Raw genomic sequence first — 21,763 nt, 5'->3', positions numbered from 1 at the left:
TACCCATATTGATATGGTTCTGAACGTTTTTCAAATTGGCCACTTCCCCTGGGGCACCTTGAACCTACTACAGAGTGGTCAAGGCATTTGATCATCCTGAATATGCTTCCTGAAGCATCTTCATGAAAAATCTTGAAGTTTGATACCCATATTGATAGGGTTCTGAACGTTTTTCAAATTGGCCATTTCCCCCGGGGCACCTGGAACCTACTACAGAGTGGTCAGGGCAACTGATCGTCCTGACTAAATTTGCCGTAAAATGCTTCCGGTTTTGTCCAATTTCATCAATTTTTCAAAAAGTTATAAGGATTTGGATTTGGGCCAAATTTTGCCTATCTCAATCAGTTTGCCTAACCCCTGTAGTTTGTTGTGATCAATATTGTGTTCATTATAACGATATTCCAGCTGAAACGCCATCTGATTCGACAAATTTGTTTGCGTCGTTCTTTCGAAGTGTGCTAATGCTAAATAAAAACCGATCACCTTCGTCGGATGCGTACTTGAATAGTTTGCCCCACTATGATCTGAACGTGCCACACTTAAAGTTTTCTGCGGAGGATGTGCAACGCAAGCTTCAAGGAATTCAAGACAAAATTTTCAAAACGACTTAACTTCTTTTGTAAACAAAGGTTCAAATGTCAATTTGACGAATCTGATAGACCTCCCACGCAAAACAACATCATCAATAGGTAGCTGAAGGTTTCGGCAACCTGTTGGTGGTGTTGGTTTGCGTGAAAGTGCTATCATATTCGTCAAATCGACGTTTGAATCTTTGTTTACAAAAGCAGATAAGTCGTTTTGAAAATTTTGTCTTGAATTGATGCTTCCAAAGGTGCGGGACCGGATCGCCTATCTCCATTTATAGTAAAGAATTGTGCCAATTCCATTTCCGTTTCCGCAAGCATACTTTTCAACCGTTCCATCGCAGAAGGTGTTTTTCCAAGTGCCTGGAAAGTCGCTGCTATCATACCTATTCACAAAGCTGGGAATATTCACACCGTGGAAAACTTCCGAGGTATCTCTATCCTGAGCTGCCTGTCGAAAATGTTTGAAAGTTTCATCCACGATTCGCTTTATCCGCATGTGCATCACATCATATCGGAATTTCAGCATGGTTTTGTTAAAAAACGTTCGACCTCTACCAAGCTGATGGTTTATGTTTCCTCGCTAGTCAATGCAATTGGGAAGCGAAAACAATTTGACGCTATCTACATCGACTTCACAAAAGCATTCGACAGAGTACCGAATGTTTTGGCAGTGGAGAGACTACATAGAATGGGTTTTCCTAGTTGGTTGACTTGCTGGATTCTGTCCTACCTAACTGAACGCTGCGCATATCGCGATTCGATAAAATCTCCCAAGCTGATGTTTGCCGGGGTTTTGAAATTTTATCGAATCATTAATTTCATCATTGGTTGAATGCTGTGCAATCCAAACCGATATCGATGCTCTGCTCAGCTGGTGCACGCTAAATAGGATGGAAGTTAAGGAAGAACAAGGAGTACAACCATCTTTGACTATAGGTTGTCAACGGAAAGCATTGCCCACGTAAAAACTATCAAGGGTCTCGGCGTTTTGCTGGATGATAAGCTTAACTTTACCCAGCAGATAGCATCAACGACCGCCAAGGCGTACGCGGTGCTTGGTTTTATCAAACGGAATACCCAGCAGTTTGAAGATGTTTACTGTCTGAAGACGCTCTACTGTGCTCTGGTGCGTAGCATACTCGAATATAGTGTGCTCGTATGGGCGCCTTATCACGCGGTGCATATCGAGCGCATCGAACGAACACAACGCAACTTTATTAAATTTGCCAACCTACGAAAATCGCTGCATTCTAGTTATTTTGCCGACTTTGACTAACAGGAAAATATTGCTACAACGCCTGTTTTTGTTTGACATACTGTGTGACAACGTAGATTGTCCGATGCTCTTGAGCAGCATTAATCTGAACGTCCCCGCCAGAACAACTCGCCAAACCGATTTTCTTCGTTTGCCTTTGCATCGCACTTCCTTTGGGCATAATAATCTGTTAGATGTCTGTTGTCGTCGTTTCAATGAAGTCTCTTTAAAGTTCGATTTTTATTTGTCCAAATGTATGTTTAGAAATAAGATTAATTAGTAATGATATCTGCACGACTTTTAATCAAAGACTAGTAAATAAATTAAAAATTTAGTAACTCATATAATAATTCTTTCTGCGTGTACCTAACAATAACTTTATAAATAGTTATTTTTAAATAAGTTATTTAGCATTGCATGATGAACAAGAAAAAGAATATTTAAAAAAATACACGGGAAAATAAGTCTCCGTTAGCTTTTCGAAAAAAGGCGTAGGATAGCCAATCCGGAAATGGCGAGTTAGATTCTCGGTTAGCCAAGGGATCGTTCAACAATGATGTCACAGGTTTAAGGGGGGGAGGGGGTCTAAGATTTTGTGACAGTGCATATACTAGGTATACAAAAAAGCGTGACAGAGGGGGGAGGAGGGGTCTAGAAATCTCAAAAAGTAGTGGACGTCATATTTGAATCGCCCCCAAGGATAAAAAAAACATTCTTGGCTCCATGGGCATGGCGAGCACAGGAAAGCTTTCAATTAATAACTGAGGAAATACAAATAGAATACTAAACATGGAAACCAGGCAACATCATTGCATAATCGCAGTCGATTGACTACAGACTTAATGTTATTGCATAGGGGAACTGTACCGGTTTTGGCCATGTTCCTAATTTGGACAATTTTGCGAATAACTCCGAAAATAAAGCAATTCGCGAGGGTTTTATTAGTTCCAACAAATGATATATCCCTCACGGTTCACCGCTGCTTTCAATTGATTGATTATTTTGGAAAAATATGTATTTTTCAGGGTTGGCCAAATTAGGCACTAAGTTGGCCAAAACCGGTGCACTTCCCCTATCTGCAAAAATATCTCATAGAGATAAGACCAAACCAGAAGTAAAACTATCTTTGACTAACGCATAGGTATCTTTATCGGTCAGTGTTAAATAGCTGCAGCGTAAATTCGTGTGATTTTTGTCCGTGCGAGGCGAGATTTCCGATTGTTTACTAATTCGGTTAATTAGCATGTGATTCTGGATACTTGGCAGTTTATATTTTACCTATCAACAACAACGTTTAACACTCCTCATTATTGGCTTCCAAACATTTTGTACAGCCAATACGTCAAACAATGTCAACCATCTACGTAAGAAATCGCAACCATTTACGCAAGTAATCGCTAGCAAATGAGTCTCGAAGGTGCCATGATCATACGGGCATTTACTTACCGGTACATCTTCTTATCGGAAAACGACTTATCCGGTACGTCCAGGTAACGGATGCCACTCTCTCTGTTGGTGGTGGCGCCATGTAGTGCTAAATCTTCTCTGGTGGGCATCTTGTGCAGCGTGTTCGACGAAACCAGTTTCGATCCCGGAGAAAGAGCCCGCTTGCGTGTCATCAGTGGTCCGACCTGTGTTGATCTGCTATACCCGTTTTTCGCAAAAATAGTGAAGCATGCTATCATAACCAACAACACATTACCTGGGCGCGCGTGGTTGATATCGCATCGTTGTCGTCAGTTGATTAGTTGGTGGACAAATTACGTTTTTGGCGAAATCAGTGGAGGAGCACGTACGAATGCCGAGTTGTTGGGGAAGAGAATGAAAAATACGACTGTCATGAGTAACGAAAATGACGAGGTATGTTTGTGAAACGATTTAGCGAGCGAAAATTCGATCTATGGTATTATGCATACGATCGGTGGGGAAAAGTTGGACAATTGAAACTGTTTACAATTAGGGACTGTGTGTACAACTATACTCATATCCGGACTTTAATAAAGAAGCAAACACGCATTGTCACTGTTTGTACTGGAAACGCACCGACCGTCTAAAAATGGTTGAATGTCGTTCGATTTTTATGAATTGTATGAGCTCAGACAGTTTCATATATAAACTAATAGACATAATTCTATTAACACTGTTCAAGTTTAGCTTAGCTTAGCTGAGACTGACTGTACATATCAATTGTTGCTACTTCGTGATTTCAGAGCTGGTGTAAATTGCACCGAAATTCTAATTCTATTAATACATATAAAGAACATAAAGTGTTGCAAATGAAGGATCAACAGATGATCAATAGAACTGACGTGTGCTGATGTCCTTCCCCACTGCCTGTATACCGGATATTTTATTCACTAAATTATAATTTTTTTTTACAAAATTATTGATAAACATCATCACGTACTCCGCTCAACATTTAGAAAGTTTTAAAATATGAATGTGATCATATTTTTTGTTCAAAAAGACAAAAAAGGAATACTAGAGATTACACACCGAGCGATGTATACAAAACAAGGATGTTATCGATCATTTAGTAATTTGCGTTTGATCATTTAGTAGTTTGTCAATAACTCATTCCAGAAGCTAAATTTCAAAATGTGTTATATGGTGGACTTCTAGTGTGAAGGTTTTTCTACAACTCGACCTAATGATTTGTAGTTTGAATTCTACCAGAAACGGAGTTAAAGCTATAGTAACTTAAACTAAATGATAACAAAATTGCAATCATTTAGTTTAAGTTATTGCAACTAGCGCTATAACTCGGCTATTGGTTAAGTTCTAACATCGAACCATTAGGCAGAGTTGTAGAAAAACCTTTGCACTAGAAAAAACATTTATAGCTCTGTATGCTGAATGAGTCGCCTTGAATGTGTCCGAGAAAACGCGAGACAAATTAACCATATGTGAACAATTGTACGCAACCAACCTCCTTCTTATAGAGGCTTGTCCATCCTCAAGTTGTGGGTAGGGCTAATGACAAAATGATCTACATGCGGTTTAGAGTTCTGTCTTCTCCCAAATATTGATTGTATAATTGTTTTTATTTACCCTTCGAGTGTGCTATGCAACCACAATAAATCTGCCGAGTTACTGGGGCTTGCATTGGTATGCAATTCAAAGGTGATTTCTGTTCCAATTTTAAAATTAAATCAGCCTTTGTTTTTCAGATACTTCAATCAGACTTAATACTATTTCTTTTAAAAAAAATAAAAAAAGTTAGCATTTGTAACTGTTCAATTATATGTCTACCAGATCAGTACGTGGAGCTTATTCAAAGTTCTAAATTATTCACAATTACGATATAAATCTGTGTGCATTGTTATCTAAATTCATGTAAAGTATAAAGTATTATATCAACGCAATGATATACTTTGACAGAGAATTTTAAATAGTTGCACGTTTTAGTTCATTGATCCATATCGCTGGATATCGATACATTGATTTGGTTTAGTATAAATAATACTATGTAGTGACTATTAGGATACATGAATATTGTAATAATAAATATTACTTTCTTCATGTATCCTAATTATAGTCACTACAACAGTGCCAGCTAAATTTTTTGTCATTAAAGAATATCCCCGATCTCTTCTTGGGAGATCAATCGCAAATGAAATGCGACTCCTGGAAGGGGGGTTGGAACATAATAATTGTGAAGACTCCGCTTCGACGAAGGTATTCCCGAAAATAGCTGAAATAAAATATAATTATCATAGTGTTGGGGATGATGTCAACTGCATCCGCAGAACGCAGAAGGGCGAGATGATCCTCGTCCTGAAGCGGGATGCTGCGTGGAAAAGTTCCGCGTATAGAAAGTTGGCAGAAGAGGTGCTGGGTGATGGGGTTCAGGTGAGAGTCCTATGCCCAGTAGAGGTAATACAATGCCGATGCCTGGACAAAATTACCGAAGCCGGTGGTACCCGTAGCTGACGCCAAGAAGGTACTAGATAAGGCCAAGCTGAAGGTGGGTTGGTCGGTATGCTCGGTGAGCGCAAACCAACAACATCAGCCCTACTTCAAGTGTTTTGATTACGGAAATAAGTCATATGACTGCAAATGTCCTTGACGGAGTCGGCTTTGCCGGAGGTGTGGAGCTGAAGGTCACAAAGCTCACACCTGCCAGGCCACACCGAGGTGTTTGATCTGTGGTCCTGGCACAGACAACAAACACCCATCCGGTGGGCAGGCCTGTCCGGCCTCCAGACGGACTCGGGTCATGCAAGTAGCTCAGCTAAATCTCAACCACTGCGAGGCAGCGCAAGTGCTGCTACAACAATCGGTACACGAGAATAAGACTGATGTTGCCTTGCTGTCCGACCTGTACCGCATTCCTGCTAAACATAGCAGGGTTGCGGATAAGTCCGGAATAGTGACCATCTGGACTTGCGGGAGGTACCCCATCCAGGAGATAGTGTCATCTCCTGATGATGAGGGTTTTGTTATAGCAAAGGTAAACGGAGTTTACTTCGGTATACTTAAATCGGACTCTAGGCCTTAGTGGTGATGAGTTATCCCATGTCCTAACATGTGACGTGACAATGCCCAGGAGGACTATGCCAACCGGCAACCGCAAACCGGTGCACTAGTAGACAAGCACGATAGCTGACTTAGAGCTAAAAGAAGGTTGCGACGTGCTAGAACCGAAGCGGACAGGCTAGAAAGACGCCGGGTGTTCCAAACAGCGAGCAGAGCTTTGAATTACAAAATCAAATGTAGTAAGAGAGCCTGTTTTGAAGAGCTGTGTAGGTTGGCCAATAATACTCCATGGGGGGATGCATACAGGATAGTGATGGCTAGGACCAACAGCACACCTCCGGAGATGTTAGCCAGGATCGTTGAAGGTTTGTTCCCGAAGCATGACTCATTGGACTGGCCCGCCACACCGTACGAGTCGGTGAACGTGGTACCGCTTGTGACTAACGCCGTTGCAAGAAAACTTAAGCTAAATAAGGCACCAGGACCGGATTGTATTCCTAACCTGGTCCTTAAGCACGCGATTCTTGCCGCTCCAGATATGTCCAGGAGCTGCCTCCAACGTCGGATGGACGAAAGAAACTTCCCAGATCGTTGGAAACGGCAGAAGTTGGCGCTATTGCCGGGAAATCCCCGGGAGAGCCTTCGGCATACAGACCAATTTGGTAAGTTGTTAGAGAGGGTGATCCTGAATAGGTTGACGGACTATACGGAGTGTGCTGGTGGCTTATTGAGCAACCAGTATGGGTTTCGTAAAGGCCGTTCTACCGATCGAAGCAATTCGATCGGTAACGGAAACGGCTAAGATAGCACGTGGTTTGAATAGGAGAGGTATTAAGTACTGTGCATTGATTACACTAGATGTAAAGAATGCATTTAATAACGCTAGCTGGACAGGTATAGCTGATTCCCTGCACTGCTTGAGAGTCTCGGATTATCTGTGCAGGATTCTGAAAAGCTATTTGCAGAACAGGATATTGTTAGTCGACACCGACGCTGGTCAGCAGTTGTTCCACAACGATGGATCCTCGGACCGGTTCTGTGGAATATCATGTATGACGAAGTATTACGCTTAAATCTCCCGGCTGGTGTGGAAATAGAAGGCTTTGAAAGCTTCGTACGCGATTAGCAGAGTCGAAGAATGGCTCAACTCAAGGAGGTTGGCGTTAGCACATCACAAGACTGAGGTTGTTATGGTGCATAACCACCATGGGTTGCAGCAAGCGAGGATAAACGTAGGGACCTGCACAGTTAACTCCGTGAGGTCATTGAAGCATCTGTGCGTGATGATCGACGATGAGCTCAATTTTACGAGTCACGTCGATTATGTATGCCAAAGGGCAATAAAATCTTTATCGCAAATGATGTCCAACGGATCGGCGGTGCAAAGTCAGGTACGTAGGCTTATAGCGGGTGTAGCATTGTCTATTATCCGATACGGCGTACCAGCATGGTCCAAAGCACTAGAGGCCGGGTACAATGTTAAGAAATTAATCAGAGTACACTGGCTGATGTGTCTGCGGGTTGCAAGCGCATACCGAACCATATCTTATGAGGCGGTGTGCGTCATTGCTGGGATCATACCGATAGCCATACTTCTGGAGGGAGATGTGGAGTGCCTCAACGACAGAGTGCGACGTGTCAAGAGAGCAGCTTCGTTGTTCAAATGGCAAAGAGCATGGGACACTGCAGTCAAAGGTTGTAGGACCCACAGACTGATTCCGGAGGTATCGAATTGGATTACCGTGGGGCAACGAAATCCGTACACTTAAGCACATTAGTATATGAAAAAGTCATTAGAAAATAAGAATCGAATGTAAATAAAACGTTTGTCATTGATACAGGCGCATGAAGGCTTCTAATTTTGAAGTGTTTCACATTTACTCATTAAAAATTACGAAAAACATGATAAAATAATTAATTAAATCAACTACTCCTGACTCGAAATCCGTCCACCGTGGACGGATTTCGAATCAAAGAATCAAAATCCGTACAGCTATTTCTTAACTAAATATTTAAATTGAAACAGTCTGATTGACTAAACTACCACTGTAAATAGTTCGATATGCACCTTGAGAAGCGATCCCTTCGATTTGTATTCCGCTTATCTTATGTAATGATTTGCAATTAGCAATTAAAACACAGTTACTTTTGGTGCCATTATGCTCTACCCGAGAACAAAATGGCGGCACAAACTCCGCGTTTGGTGGGTGGAGATTTGTTTTTGATTTTTGTGGTTTTAATTTCAAAGCCTTCTTTTCAATTATATGCCCTAAAAGCTTACTGTCAAGTATCCGAACAGGATAAGTATAATTATTCCTACATTATTTACCTTTAACCTCCTTTAATTTATTGATATCTCATGAGGTGGACGGATTTCGTTGCTGTACGGATTTCGGTCTCGCACGGTAGTAGGAAGCATGGTCAGGTCAACTTCCACCTGTCACAGGTGTTGTCTGAACATGACTGCTTTAAAAAGTTTCTGCATAGGTTCGGGTTCGCAGATTCTGCGGAGTGCCCGGAATGTGAAGGTGAGGTAGAATCGGCAGAGCATGTGATGTTTGCATGCCCGCGATTCGATGTTGAACGCAATGCCATGCTCTTAAAACGGCATGGATACAACCCCGGACAACCTCGTTGGGAGGATGTGTCGGGAAGATGTTATATGGAAGTCGATGTTGCGTTATAACGTCGAGTGCGTTGGCATAGGCGTGAGCGTTCTCAATAGTCCTCCCCTGATGTATTGCTTAATTGCAGGCTGGGGGATACGGACTGGCGAAAGGGTTTTGGTTTTAGTGGGTCGGGTGATCCCATCCCCACACTACCTAATTAAACCTCCTCAGGTGTCTGTTTGCAGATTTCCGTTTCGGAGACAAGCCAGCCTCTGGATGAAAGTCTCTCTAATAAAGACAATAAAAAAAAAGATTTCCATTTACCCTTGCTCAAAAAAAACCCTCTTATTTTGTTCTTTTTGACGCCATGATGCTACGGGAAAAATTCCAGCAAAATTGGCCAACGTTTGTGCGGTACTAAACTAATTGAAAGCAGAGCGTTAATGAATAAAGCTTCCAATGAATGATTAAATTTGTTATGATTAAATCATTCAACTCTATGATTAAAGATTATGATTAATGAATAATTGATTTTCGAAAATGAATAATGATTATGATTAATGAACAAATTAATTTTTTACAATGATTAACGACTATGAATAATGAATAAAACGTTTGAAGTATGATCAATAATTACTGATCGTGATTAAATGTTGAGACAATATGTGTATGATTAATGATTCACGATCGATATGATTAATGATTAATGATTAATGATTATGAATAATCAAATTAAATGATTTGCTTAGTGATCAATAATCAAGTAACCGTTCGACCAAATTATGTTTTTTACCTTTAAAATTGTATGATTATGATTAATGATTAATGAATAAAAGCGATGCATGCAATGATTAAAATTAATGATTAATGAATAAACTCAAAATAATCATGAATATGATTGGTGATTAATGATTAAATGCAAAAATCTATGATTAACGATTAGTGATTAATTATTGAATCGTATTTTTTGTATGATTGTGATTAATGAATAATGATTAAATAACCCATCATTCATTAATCATGATTAAATCTATGATTAATCACTAATGCTCTGATTGAAAGTTTATATGGAAAATGAATGGAGAAACATCGAAAACAGTAATTTAGAGCTAGATGGCACCATTTACAATTAGGAACAATAGTAATCAGTGACGTATACGCCATTTTCCAAAAATGGTGTTAGGGAGTAGGGGAAGTGTACCGGCTTTGGCCATCTTAGTGCCTAATTTGGCCAACCCAACCCAACCTTCGGTTATTTCGTCCAGACCACGGCCATGGACGACCTCTACTGGGCATAGGGCTCTAACTTGAGCCCCATCACTTAGTACCTCCTTTGCCAACTTTTTAGACGCAGAGGTCTTCTGCGCAGCATCACGCTTCAGGACGATGATCATATCGCTCTTCTGCGTTATATGGATGCAGTTGACATCCTCAACTAGGCCAGTGGGCTTTTCAGTTTTGACGATAATTGCTTCGCTTCTACCTGTCTTGAACATTGGAATTTGTGCCCTTTTCTCTCGCATTTTGGGGTACACGATTCTCCTCCAGGGCAAAAATTCATACCGGCGAGCTTCAGTTACCTTTCTGCACGATGGCCCTTTTTTCTCGTTATTCCTTGGGGTCGCCAACCTGCACAACCCTCTCCTGGCGAGTTTCGGCAGCCTTCCTATTCGAAGGTACTGGCTTCGTATTAGCATCCTTCGAGCGCCATTTACAAGACCTTTCTTAGACTCGGAATTACACCGCTAATAACCATGCGCTTTCGAAGTTTCGCAGTCTGGTTCTCCGCCAGCCGCTTTTCCGCAGTTAGGAAACGAATCTTCAATTCGGCTTCCTCGCTGACCGATTAAGGCCACTTCCTCACCACCTTGACAAACACTGTCAATTTTTTTGTGTTGTTCTAAGAGATCATTGCATTTGAGTCCCCCTTGCGGCTGCTGTCGAATCCTTTGAGATCCCACGGTTATCTATGCATGACTTGCAGCATGTAGGGAGGCCATTCCAGGGTTGACACTTGTGTGTTCCAAGCCAGATCAGCGCTACAAAGGAAGGACATCTGAGCCTACTTTCACCAGTAGGCAAAACTGTGTTACAGGATTGTACAGCATGCTACAAGGACCACCACGGTTTTATGGGACGGAAGACAGCCTGGCCATTAGTGCATCATTTTGAAGGTGTTTAGCAGAGCCCACTGCCAATCACATCACATTCTAGACAGACACCCTAATTCGCAGTGGTCGTTTGGAGGGGTCGCCAGCCCCTTGGACAGGAATCTTCATGTGTAACAGACCAACCGAGCAACCGACAGTGGTACGCAAACTTCCCAGGAACTGGACTACATCCAGGAGGAAGTGAGCCTGTCATCCAAATCAAATCAAGCCTACCCAATATGTATTGCTCGGGCCACGCCGCTTAGAGCAGTCGGGCCACCCCGTTCGGCAAGTGTAACATTGTTATAATTGTACACTAGTAGGTATAATCTGCACCACTGTTCACTAACGAAAAAATGTGGGATTGTTTATTTACTTTTGCTTCACAGAACATGCTGAGTAGGCCTTATGCAGCGCTTATTAACCCCCTGACCAAGATGAATACACTACTAGGTGCTCCAATCCGCCAAGCTTTGAAAGAGAAGAAGGCGAGGGTGAAAAATTCACTTTCAGTGCAAAACGTAGACAAACGCGCATAACAAATTTAATATTTCAGCGGAAAACGGTTTCACACCGACTTGTCACCAGAAAAGCGCGTGTGTGTAAATGTTTGATCATGTTTAGTATATTTTCTTCAAAACTATTCTATGCCAAACCGAAGAATACCCAAGAAACCATGCAGCTGAAGCACGATGAACTTCATGTTTAAGGTGTATCTATTGCCTATGCTAACTTTAAATCCACAATAAAAGTTAAATTAAAACCGAAAAAAGCCCCCGTATGATCGCATTATGATTATAGCTCATAACCATAATGCGATCATAATGGAGCCCTTTTCCGCTTTAGTTCTACATTTATTGTAGATTAGTTTGCATAGGTCTTGAATGTGCTCTAAATGTGCTAATAATGCTGTCTTAACCTTGTGGAGTATCTAAATGCATCGGAACCTATACGGGTGTCCACGATGGAATTGCAAGCCATACGGACCTATATTTCCTCATTTCATGTTCCTAATCTCCACATGGCAATTGCTGTGCTTGCTTAACTAACTCAAAATATCTAAAATATCATCGGATTTTCAATGGTAAGCCAAGTATACCATTGGGCACAAGGGTGGGAATCATTAGCATGAGCATGAGCATGAGCATGATTGACCGCCCACGGTTGCTCCTCCGTTATTGCCAGGTCAGCTGTAATTACACAGAGAACCAACAGATGATGTTTGGGACTAACATCATCCTCAATGTGTAAGAAATGATGACCCAAATATTAAGCAATACCAGCGCCGGCCGTGTCCGAATGCAGGTCAATTAAGGAATGGGCAGGAGAATGTTGACGTGATACTCGCTTTGATGGAAGCCGACGAGTCATCTGCACTTCCACGAGAAATCACTGGGATGTTGGATACATGGGGTAGGTATTGTAGCAGGGTTCGTTTTGGTAAACGGTTTGCCGTGTGAAGCGTGTAGTTTGATGAAGTTTAAACAAAAATCCAATCGAACGCGCACTGATAAATCGACTTAACAACCGCACAGAGCAGAACAAATTATTTCGATGATCGCACGATCGCTCTGCGTACTAATACAAACACGATAGAACACGCACTTAATTTTTAATTGTTGAATCATTTAATTACCCGCACAACGCAGAGCCAAATATCTCAATGATCGCGCGATCGTTCTGCTTCTTAGAAGAAACACAATCCGACGCGCACCAATATTTCACTGGCTAATTAATTTATTCACCTATACAAAGCAGAACAAAATATTTCGGAGATCGCGTGATTGTTCTGTATTTGTAATTTAATTTACTCGTTCGCACAACACAGAACAAAACATTTTGGTGATCGTTCTGAGCGCTAGATGCTCCCACTATGAGGGGGTGGTCCCCCAGCGCACATAAGCGAAAAACTCTCACTCAAACCAAGTGAAAAAAGTGTGTGTATAATGGTTATTATTTTCGTGTGGATTTATCAATCGATTTATAGAGAAGGAAACGAAAAAAGTAAATCAAAAACTCAAAGGTGCAGCCCAATCGGGTTGTACGCAAAGGTGACGTATGACTACGTAGCTATACGAAATGGAGGGTATTTTTCATCATAATTTGTGTAAATTTATTAGCATTGTGCAAACTGCTCGGAGGTCAACCGAATCAAGAAACTGAAGGTAGCTCCCAGTTGGATGAACCAGCCGTGGAAAAGGAACGACTCATCGGCCGCATCGCCACTGAAGGCATTCGTCTATCTTTCAGTGGATATCATCAGAATCCTAGAAGACATTATGCTCAAAAATGTCCGGACGAAAGGAAAAAATACGCAGAATCGGAGGTGGCGCGAAACAAAACACAAATATATTAATTTGCAACGTTCGACTTCCGCCCGCGATGGAAGCGTACATGCATCGTTTTCTATAGCGCTGGTGGCAACGTGAGCAGGACTTCAAGAATAAATTACAAACAGTCCTTTCAGGACTTAAACTATTTATCCAAGAAGAGGTTTTGACCGCTAGGAAAATTGTTTACCCAGACAAACAGACTGTTCGGCTGTTTAAACGACAATGACGATTTTGGAAAGATTTGTTGTTTCAATAATGCGCCATTTGAAAAACTAAGGCAGCTAAACGACATTTTTCACTAAGGTGGCGTCTTCATCGATTTGGCCGTCGTCGACGGAAAGTGAAATTTTCTGCCAAGATTCTTTGGTTTTGTTTCGTTAGTCATTAGAAATGATATCGATTTTTTCGGGTTACCATCGTTTGGCGACGACAGAAAGTTGCCCTTTGGTAGCACAACCACAAGCGCATTTCGGAGGGAGATGATGCAATGAGTTTGTTCAAATGGATGGCGTCAGTAGCAGTCAAATGGAATTTCCTCATAAGATTTTGATTATGTTTTGTTGTAGTTGAGGATTGAAAAGCTCCATTATTTGAAAAATATCGGTTCTTTACAGTACCATTATTTTACACAAGGGTAGTTTAATCCGGGATGCAAGAATGTTCATCAAAGTCCAAAATTAATAGTTTGGCGTTAACAGAAAGTTTTTCTTCGATAGCAGAATGAAAAGCGCGCGTCGGTGAGTGACAACGCAACAAATTTGTTCGAATGAATGGAATCGCTTACAGCAGCCGAACTATCACGCCAAACGTCAATTCCACCGAAACATTGATTTTATACAAAAGGCACCATTTTATACAAAAGAAGGTTGATCCGAAATAAACTTTCTTCAAAGTGCAAAACTCAATCGTAAATAGCAAATTTGATGGCGCGTCGGAGGGAGATGATGTAGTGAATTTTAATGGATGGAATCACTAACAGCAACCAAGCTACCACGCCAAACCCGATGCCACGGAAACAGTCCTTTTTCGCAATTAACTCTTTCTTTTCGTAAAATGTTGGTCCTGAGAAGAACCAATTTTCTTTTCCCAATTCCCATTCAAATAACTAACTGCATCCAATCGCTTGTCGACACCTTGCGCTGCAACTGTCCGACAGCCACTTGATGATTTTTCGCTAAGCCTCCAAAGGTTGAAATAAATTTACAGCATTGCAACACTGCCACCCACTTCGTGCTGCTGTGTCCGCTCCGCTGCATCGAATGTCGAACCGCTCTCTGTGGAATCCCGATCAAAATGGCTCGCGCGCGCCGAACAGCAGCTTTCTTATATTTAATAAATTAAGCCCGTTAGCCCCGCCCCTTTGTGAGCTGATATGGTTGTAAATATAATGTGCACTCATAACGATTAATGAAGGGGCGGGACTAATGAAATTACTTCATTAGATATAAGAAAGCTGCTTTTCGGCGCGCGCGAGCCATTTCGATCGGGTTTCCCCAGACAACGGACCGTTCGGAAAATTCAAAGAATCCTATGAAACTTTTTCACAAGATTGTTGCGAGGAATGACAACAGAAGTTTGACTCAAGACGAAGTTTCTTCATATTACAAAACATTTTCTTTCGGCATCTGTCTGTCCGAGCGACGTTCACCGATGGGTGGTTGCTGTAGATAGTTTCCACTGAGATGGCGTCTTCATTGATTTTATACAAAAGAAGGTTGATCCGACTATCCGAAATAAACTTTCTTCAAAGTGTAAAACTCAATCGTAAATAGCGAATTTTATAGCGCGTCGGAGGGAGATGATGTAGTGAATTTTAATGGATGGAATCACTAACAGCAACCAAACTACCACGCCAAACCCGATGCCACCGAAACAGTCTTTTTTCGCAATTAACTCTTTCTTTTCATAAAATGTTGGTCCTGAGAAGAATCAATTTTTTTTCCCAATGTTCCTTTCCAACTAACTGACACAACAATTTGTAATAAATTTTCAGCATCGGCACTGGCGGTGCGGGATCGCCACAGTGCTATTTTTATGGTCAACCTTTTCTTCATATGAAATTCTGGTTCGTTGAGGTTGAATGATCTGCAGCAACACATCGAGGACCACCACCAATGCGATTGATTTCCTTTGAAAATGTTATTAGCGCCTCCGTGATGCTGTGTTCGCTCCGCTGCGATCGCTTTGATGCGTCTGCTCTGCGTGAAACCTTGTTCAAACTGAGGATTAGATCCAAATCCGCAAGTGATTGATTTTTGATGTCTGTGCTAGTGATGCATGAACGTGATTGGTTAGTTTACCTATTTCTAAACTTTTCATCAATTATCGATAATAAATAGTTGAAAATCAGTATTTACAAATAAATACAAAGAAGCGTTGACTCATCCTTGATCGAATGGTCCAAAAAAATGAAAATCCATCGAGAAACGGCTTAGATATTAAAGTTTAAAGTCTATCATATTTTCGTGACGGTTCCCGATTTTCGCAATCGTAAAGTGTACCCCAATATAGAAAACACAGACGTAGTCCTACGTCAAAACCAATGATGTTTGAGAACATTGATTTGAATAGTATTATTAATTGTTTAATGTATGTATGTATTTATACCGAATATTGAGCATTACCTCTCGGATTCTCAGTTATTTCCCATAAATATACTTTTTGTGTAAACAGCTAAACATAAACTCACAGCATGATAAAGTGGACTAGAACATGAACAGGTGTTTGGAATTGGGACAGGTTTGTCGTTGGTGGTCGTTATGGCGAACGATTTGCTGTGAGTAAAACTTTTTATGATTCTTTAATTGTTCATCCATCGCGAGGATAAACAATCAATCAAGATAAACGCTCAAAGTGAGCGAAAAATGATGAAAGTTGTTTATAAAGTTCATTGTTCATGAAAGTTGTACTTGCTACGTCCACGTAGCGTTCTCCCGCCGCGTTCACGCAAGGTACCCAGCATCAAATGGAGTAATGCGCACGTAAACGTGTGCACGACTACACTACACGACCGCGCGGACGCGGCGTGCACGCAGCCTGAAAAAACCCCACGTGGGCATCGGCCCTAATAGTATGATCATGAAGCGCTCAGGAATGGATAACCGATTGAAAATGTTTTGTATTTTTTTATGATTAGAAAATTATTTTGAGCTTCCAGTGAAATGTCTTCACTTGCCACAAGACGAGTCAGAACCATCCTACTCAGTCCACCAAGTGGTTAAGTGGTGGAACTAAACGGGACAGCACAAACCCGTCCTATGGAAACTGATTTTTTTTGTTTAACGCTTTGGAAACAAACTTGTTATGATAAGACCAGAAGATTTTAAAAATCAAAATATGTATAACTTGACCGATGAATCGAATTATCACACATTTTGTTGTCGATTTATTCTGTAAATGCTAAATGTTATTTATTCCAAACTTGAAGAAAAAAATGATAATGATTCGCATGATTCTTGCTGTTATCTGTAGGTTGAGGAAAAATAGAAAATTTGCAGTTGTAATTTACCAGTTATATATCCGCCCTAACTTTGAATAGTGTTACAATATTATGATGGAGAAGTCTTCTTCTTTTAGCTATTGGATTAAGCTTAATCCATTATTTTTGCTTTTTACTTATTTTATTCATTACTAATGGTAATAAAATGCATAAAACAAATATATTAAATATTTTAATACACTGAGAACAGTAGAAAAAGTTCATAGATTGTTTGTGAACCCTGAACTAGAAACATGCAGAAAAGATTACTTCATTACTTACAACAACTTTCTCGAAGCATATTAAAATTCTCTACAGCAATTATATGATGTATATGACACCTATTCAGCTATGAAAGATATGAAAACTATACACGGATACTCAAGTCTGATCTGTATTACAAAACATGTATAATAATAGCTTGACAAGTTGTATTGGATAAATTTCCGATGTATAATGATAAAAATCATCTCGGAACATGTCAACTCCCAGCATTCGCTGTATTAAATATATTGGAAAGATCTTACTTGTTGAATGAAAGTCGCCAGGGATTTTAGAATCTTTAACCAAGAGCTACATGTTTTTTTTATCATTGCGTCGTCGGTACGTCTCCAGTCGGTACGGAGTAGACCGATTCCATTAGAAATTACCGTCTTCGTTATTGATGTTACCACACAATACACTTTACACTACACCTTAAATATTCCTTAAATAGCCTATTAAAACCTGAGAATTGAAACTGATTTTAAAAAAATGACAGCACAGCAAAAACACACCCAATGTCTCCGACTACTATGTTCTTCTCCCGGTACAAGGGTGGGAATCATTAGATACATAAACAAATCCCAGACATATTCGGCTATTTCCACGGTGCGGCAAATGGTCATTGCCCTTTTGTGTTCAAATTGAAACAATCGTTCGAGTACACACCATTGCCACAACATAACATTTGATAGATACTGGCCCTGTTGTTTACGTTCTAGAATTAGCATTACTCGTGGTGCTAATTAATGTCTTCATATTTCGCACTGACTCGCTGTTAATTTTAACTAGATCCGGACCAAATTATTCTAGAAATAACAAAATTGTTCCAAGTTTGAAATGTAGCAACAGGACCACTACCTGTGGTAAATAAAAAAGCACAGTGCAATGGGGTATAGTCACTGGAGAATTTCGGGACCCATTTGAACTCTTGATTTTGGGATTTAATGAATGGACTAAAGATTGGTTTCGAGATCAAAAGAAGTATCTTCTTCTAATATGAAACAGAGTTCATCAGTTCAGCAGAATCCACATGAAAAATAAAACTGTTTCGCTTTTAATAAATGGGGTACTTTTATGCAACATATACCGGTAGTTTGAACGATACTTCATTGGTGAACAGCAGGGGTAGCATAGCATGCTCTGGGGCTTAACAAATCCCCTCACTATGACTTGGAGGGCATGCTTAGAGGATGCGGTGGGGTTGGAAAGCGCGCTCTATTGAACTTCTATAAAAAGCTGTATAAGTCCGGAAACACGCCCTGCAAAAGTGTGACGCTCAAAGCCATTGAAAAGAAATACAGGATCATCGTCTTCTTTCAAAGTTTGCACAGACTGAAATATCTAACACAGGTTTAGGCAAAGAACAGGACATTCGCATTACACCCATTGGACAAATGCAGAATATTTTGTTTCGCGAAAAGTTAAGCCCGTAACTAGGGTGGGAATCGAACCCACATTGCACGGCTCGCAAATACTCTTAGACGAGTGACGCAACTAACCGTACGACCAAAAAATCCACAAGCCTGCTCCTAGCGTCCCGTTTTATGAGACCTCACACGATGGTCCCCGATGGGCCCTCCTTAGCCGTGCGGTAAGACGCGCGGCTACAAAGCAAGACCATGTTGAGGGTGGCTGGGTTCGATTCCCGGTGCCGGTCTAGGCAATTTTCGGATTGGAAATTGTCTCGACTTCCCTGGGCATAAAAGTATCATCGTGTTAGCCTCATGATATACGAATGCAAAAATGGTAACCTGGCTTAGAAACCTCGCTGTTAATAACTGTGGAAGTGCTTAATGAACACTAAGCTGCGAGGCGGCTCTGTCCCAGTGTGGGGATGTAATGCCAATAAGAAGAAGAAGAAGAACGATGTCCCCCTGGCGAGGATAGAGGTTGACGCGCAGGCCCAATCAATGGGCTAGAACGGACGTTGTCGTCCGTTGGATTTTACATTGAAGTAATTTTAAATGCGTCCTTCAAGCCAAACGTGTAAAACTCAACGATATCAATTGAATTTTAAAGTGATGTAACTTAATTTTAGATGTATTTCGATGCTCCAAATATGTGCATCAAAATAAATGTAAATTTACACAAAAAATCCAATTGTGGATAAGAGAGTGCATTCATGCATCGAAGATTTAAAAAATCAGGATACGGTTGGTAGGCGGTTGTTTGTTATTATTGACATACGAATCTATAGTGGCATTGACTTCTATCGTGTTTAAATACTTAATTTCGAATTTAGGAGGATTTCTTAGCTTCGTATATCGATCTATAACCAGGTAGTTAAATAGATTGCAGACGTTAAATGCGTTAAATAGATTTCTACTTTCCGGTTTTCATGATGAAACCATAATAAGTGACGTACATAGAAATTCAGCTGACAAAATTCGAAGCCTCGTGTGGGTAGCCATAGAGCAAGAAAGTGTTTGTCACATGTAGCAAATTTAATTAACTTTTGTACTGTGCTAATTTGAAAAAATGTAATGATGCTGATATTAACAGTTTTTGGGGTGATGTCACAATGTGTAAATGGGTATTTTGATAGACTTCAATTAAATTATTCTCCAAATCCTGTTAATCATAATGTGTACCCACTAATTTTTATTTACTTCTTCTTGGTATCATGCAGAAACAGTAACGAATATTTGTGTTTACCCTGGGTGATGATTTGATTATCTTTGAAGCTACATACTTACGAATGTTCAATGTCATAACTATTAATTGATTTTAAAACCATTAAAGATATTCCCCGTTATAGAAAGGTAAGCTAAAGTAGCAAGTAGGTATGAGACAATTGAGTAACTGTGCCGATCTAGACGAACGCGAACTGAAATTTGAGGAACTCAACCTCTTGAAATGATCCTTCAGCATGAAGACGGTGTGCAGGGCGCGCTTCACTAGTGCGCTCAAAATTGATATTAGCATGTCTGCTTCCGATTTAGGTTTTCTATCTGAACAATTGCAAATTCCAAAACTAAAGATGATTGGAATTCAAATTGTAATTGGACAAAACGTCTAAGCTGATCCAAGTAAAATTTGGAAAATTTTCAATTAGGAATTAGGATGCACGATCTTTAAAAAGTAAGGAAGAACTATTTAGCTTTTTAACAGTTCATAATATGCATATTGCCTTGCCTTTTCAATCAATTGGCAGCAAAGGAAAACTTGTACCAAATCTATTTTTTTATAATTGGTTACTTGAATGTCAAGTATACCGCTCATGGAATAATGATCATCACAAATCCAACGGTAACATTTTATTTGATGACAGTTCTGCGGAATATTATATGATTCAATATACCAATGGATCCAACCAGTTTTTCATCCACTCGAAATTATCTAACAATTGATTTGGTTTTAACTGATTCAAGTCAGCTGTGTGGCCAGTTAACAATGCTGATGCTGACTTTGATTGTGATCACCTTCATATGACTTTTGAAATCTTACAAGAAGCTATTTATTTTCCAATTAGTTCAACTTTTAATTATCATAGAGCTGATTGGGATTTATATAAAGCATGCATTGATAGCAATTTGTGTGTTGATAATACTCTGAATACTAAATGTAATATTGACAATGTACTCGCATCACTGACAAAGTTAATCGTCAATGCCAAAGACATGATAATTTCTTAATGTGAAATTAAAACCAATTCCGTTATTATTGCTGAGGATCATCATCTATTGATCCATTTAAAAATATGAGGCGAAGACAATATCAAAGAACTAGGAACATTTCAACATGGAATTTAAAAAAAGATTCGCCATTACGCCAATACCCGCTTTGTGAATAATATAATTCAGCTCCAACATTTCAAAAAGGCGATACTGCTTTTGTAAACAAGCCTTGGGGGCTCATTTGAGCCCAAAGTATCTGTATCCCCAGGTATAGGATTCTCGAGAAAATAGAAAAAAGCTAGAAAGATGAAATAAAAATCAAAAAATAGTTTTAACTGGGATGGATTTCTATCTACTTTTTTTCTTTTTTGCTCAAAACATAGATTTTAGTTGTAAGCAATAACCTGGGACACTCTAGCAAGCTAGATTTGAGCCCACCCACGCAATCCAACTCCACTGATGATAAAGCAGTGAATTCTCTTCTATCATGAAATGGCGCTGGATTGCGTTGTTAGGCACAAATTAGCCCACCATCGGGCGTTGTGTCGTTTGTCACTTCCTGTATGCCGCAAAACTATAACTCTCGAAAATGAGAAACAAATATTGCTGTATATTGCTTTGTTAATGATGGGACGAACATGGGAGCTATGAGATGAAGTGTTGAATAGTTTCCATATATCTTCACTGGCAAAAGGTGGTTTGATTTGATCGTCACAAAAATTTTCCTACTTCAGGTTGTTCAGGTTGCCTACTCACCTGTTAAAACAAAATTCCCTGATTTTTTCAGGATTTTTTTTCCAATTGTTTTAAATTAATTTCTAGGTTAGAATAAACGTGCCATATATAGCTTTTTGCAGCAAAATAATCGATTCAAACAGGTAAATGTTGCGAAAAACACTATTCAAAAAAAAATGTTGGTGGCTTCACAAATTTTTTTTGTTCTTGTAAATTACTTAACCTTCCTAATGCATTAGATAAAAGTAACACATTG

General features: G+C 40.0%; 1 protein-coding gene across 3 annotated transcripts in view; it reads right to left on the bottom strand.

The window, feature by feature from the left end:
- LOC134227942 (nardilysin) overlaps positions 1 to 21,763 on the bottom strand; it is an 87,469-nt gene that overhangs the window by 28,648 nt on the left and 37,058 nt on the right. For 2 of the 3 annotated variants that reach the window (XM_062709654.1, XM_062709653.1), the window contains exon 2: positions 3,289 to 3,544. In XM_062709654.1, coding sequence (XP_062565638.1) covers positions 3,289 to 3,527 — 239 coding nt within the window. In that variant the 5' untranslated portion in view covers positions 3,528 to 3,544. Of the gene's footprint in view, positions 1 to 3,288; positions 3,545 to 17,541; positions 17,673 to 21,763 lie in introns of those variants that run through there. The other variant, XM_062709655.1, reaches the window with a different exon arrangement.

Source organism: Armigeres subalbatus, chromosome 3 (assembly GCF_024139115.2).
Source record: "Armigeres subalbatus isolate Guangzhou_Male chromosome 3, GZ_Asu_2, whole genome shotgun sequence".
NCBI lineage: Eukaryota > Metazoa > Arthropoda > Insecta > Diptera > Culicidae > Armigeres > Armigeres subalbatus.
Note: the sequence above shows the minus strand (reverse complement) of the source record. Positions and strands in the feature narration are given on the sequence as shown.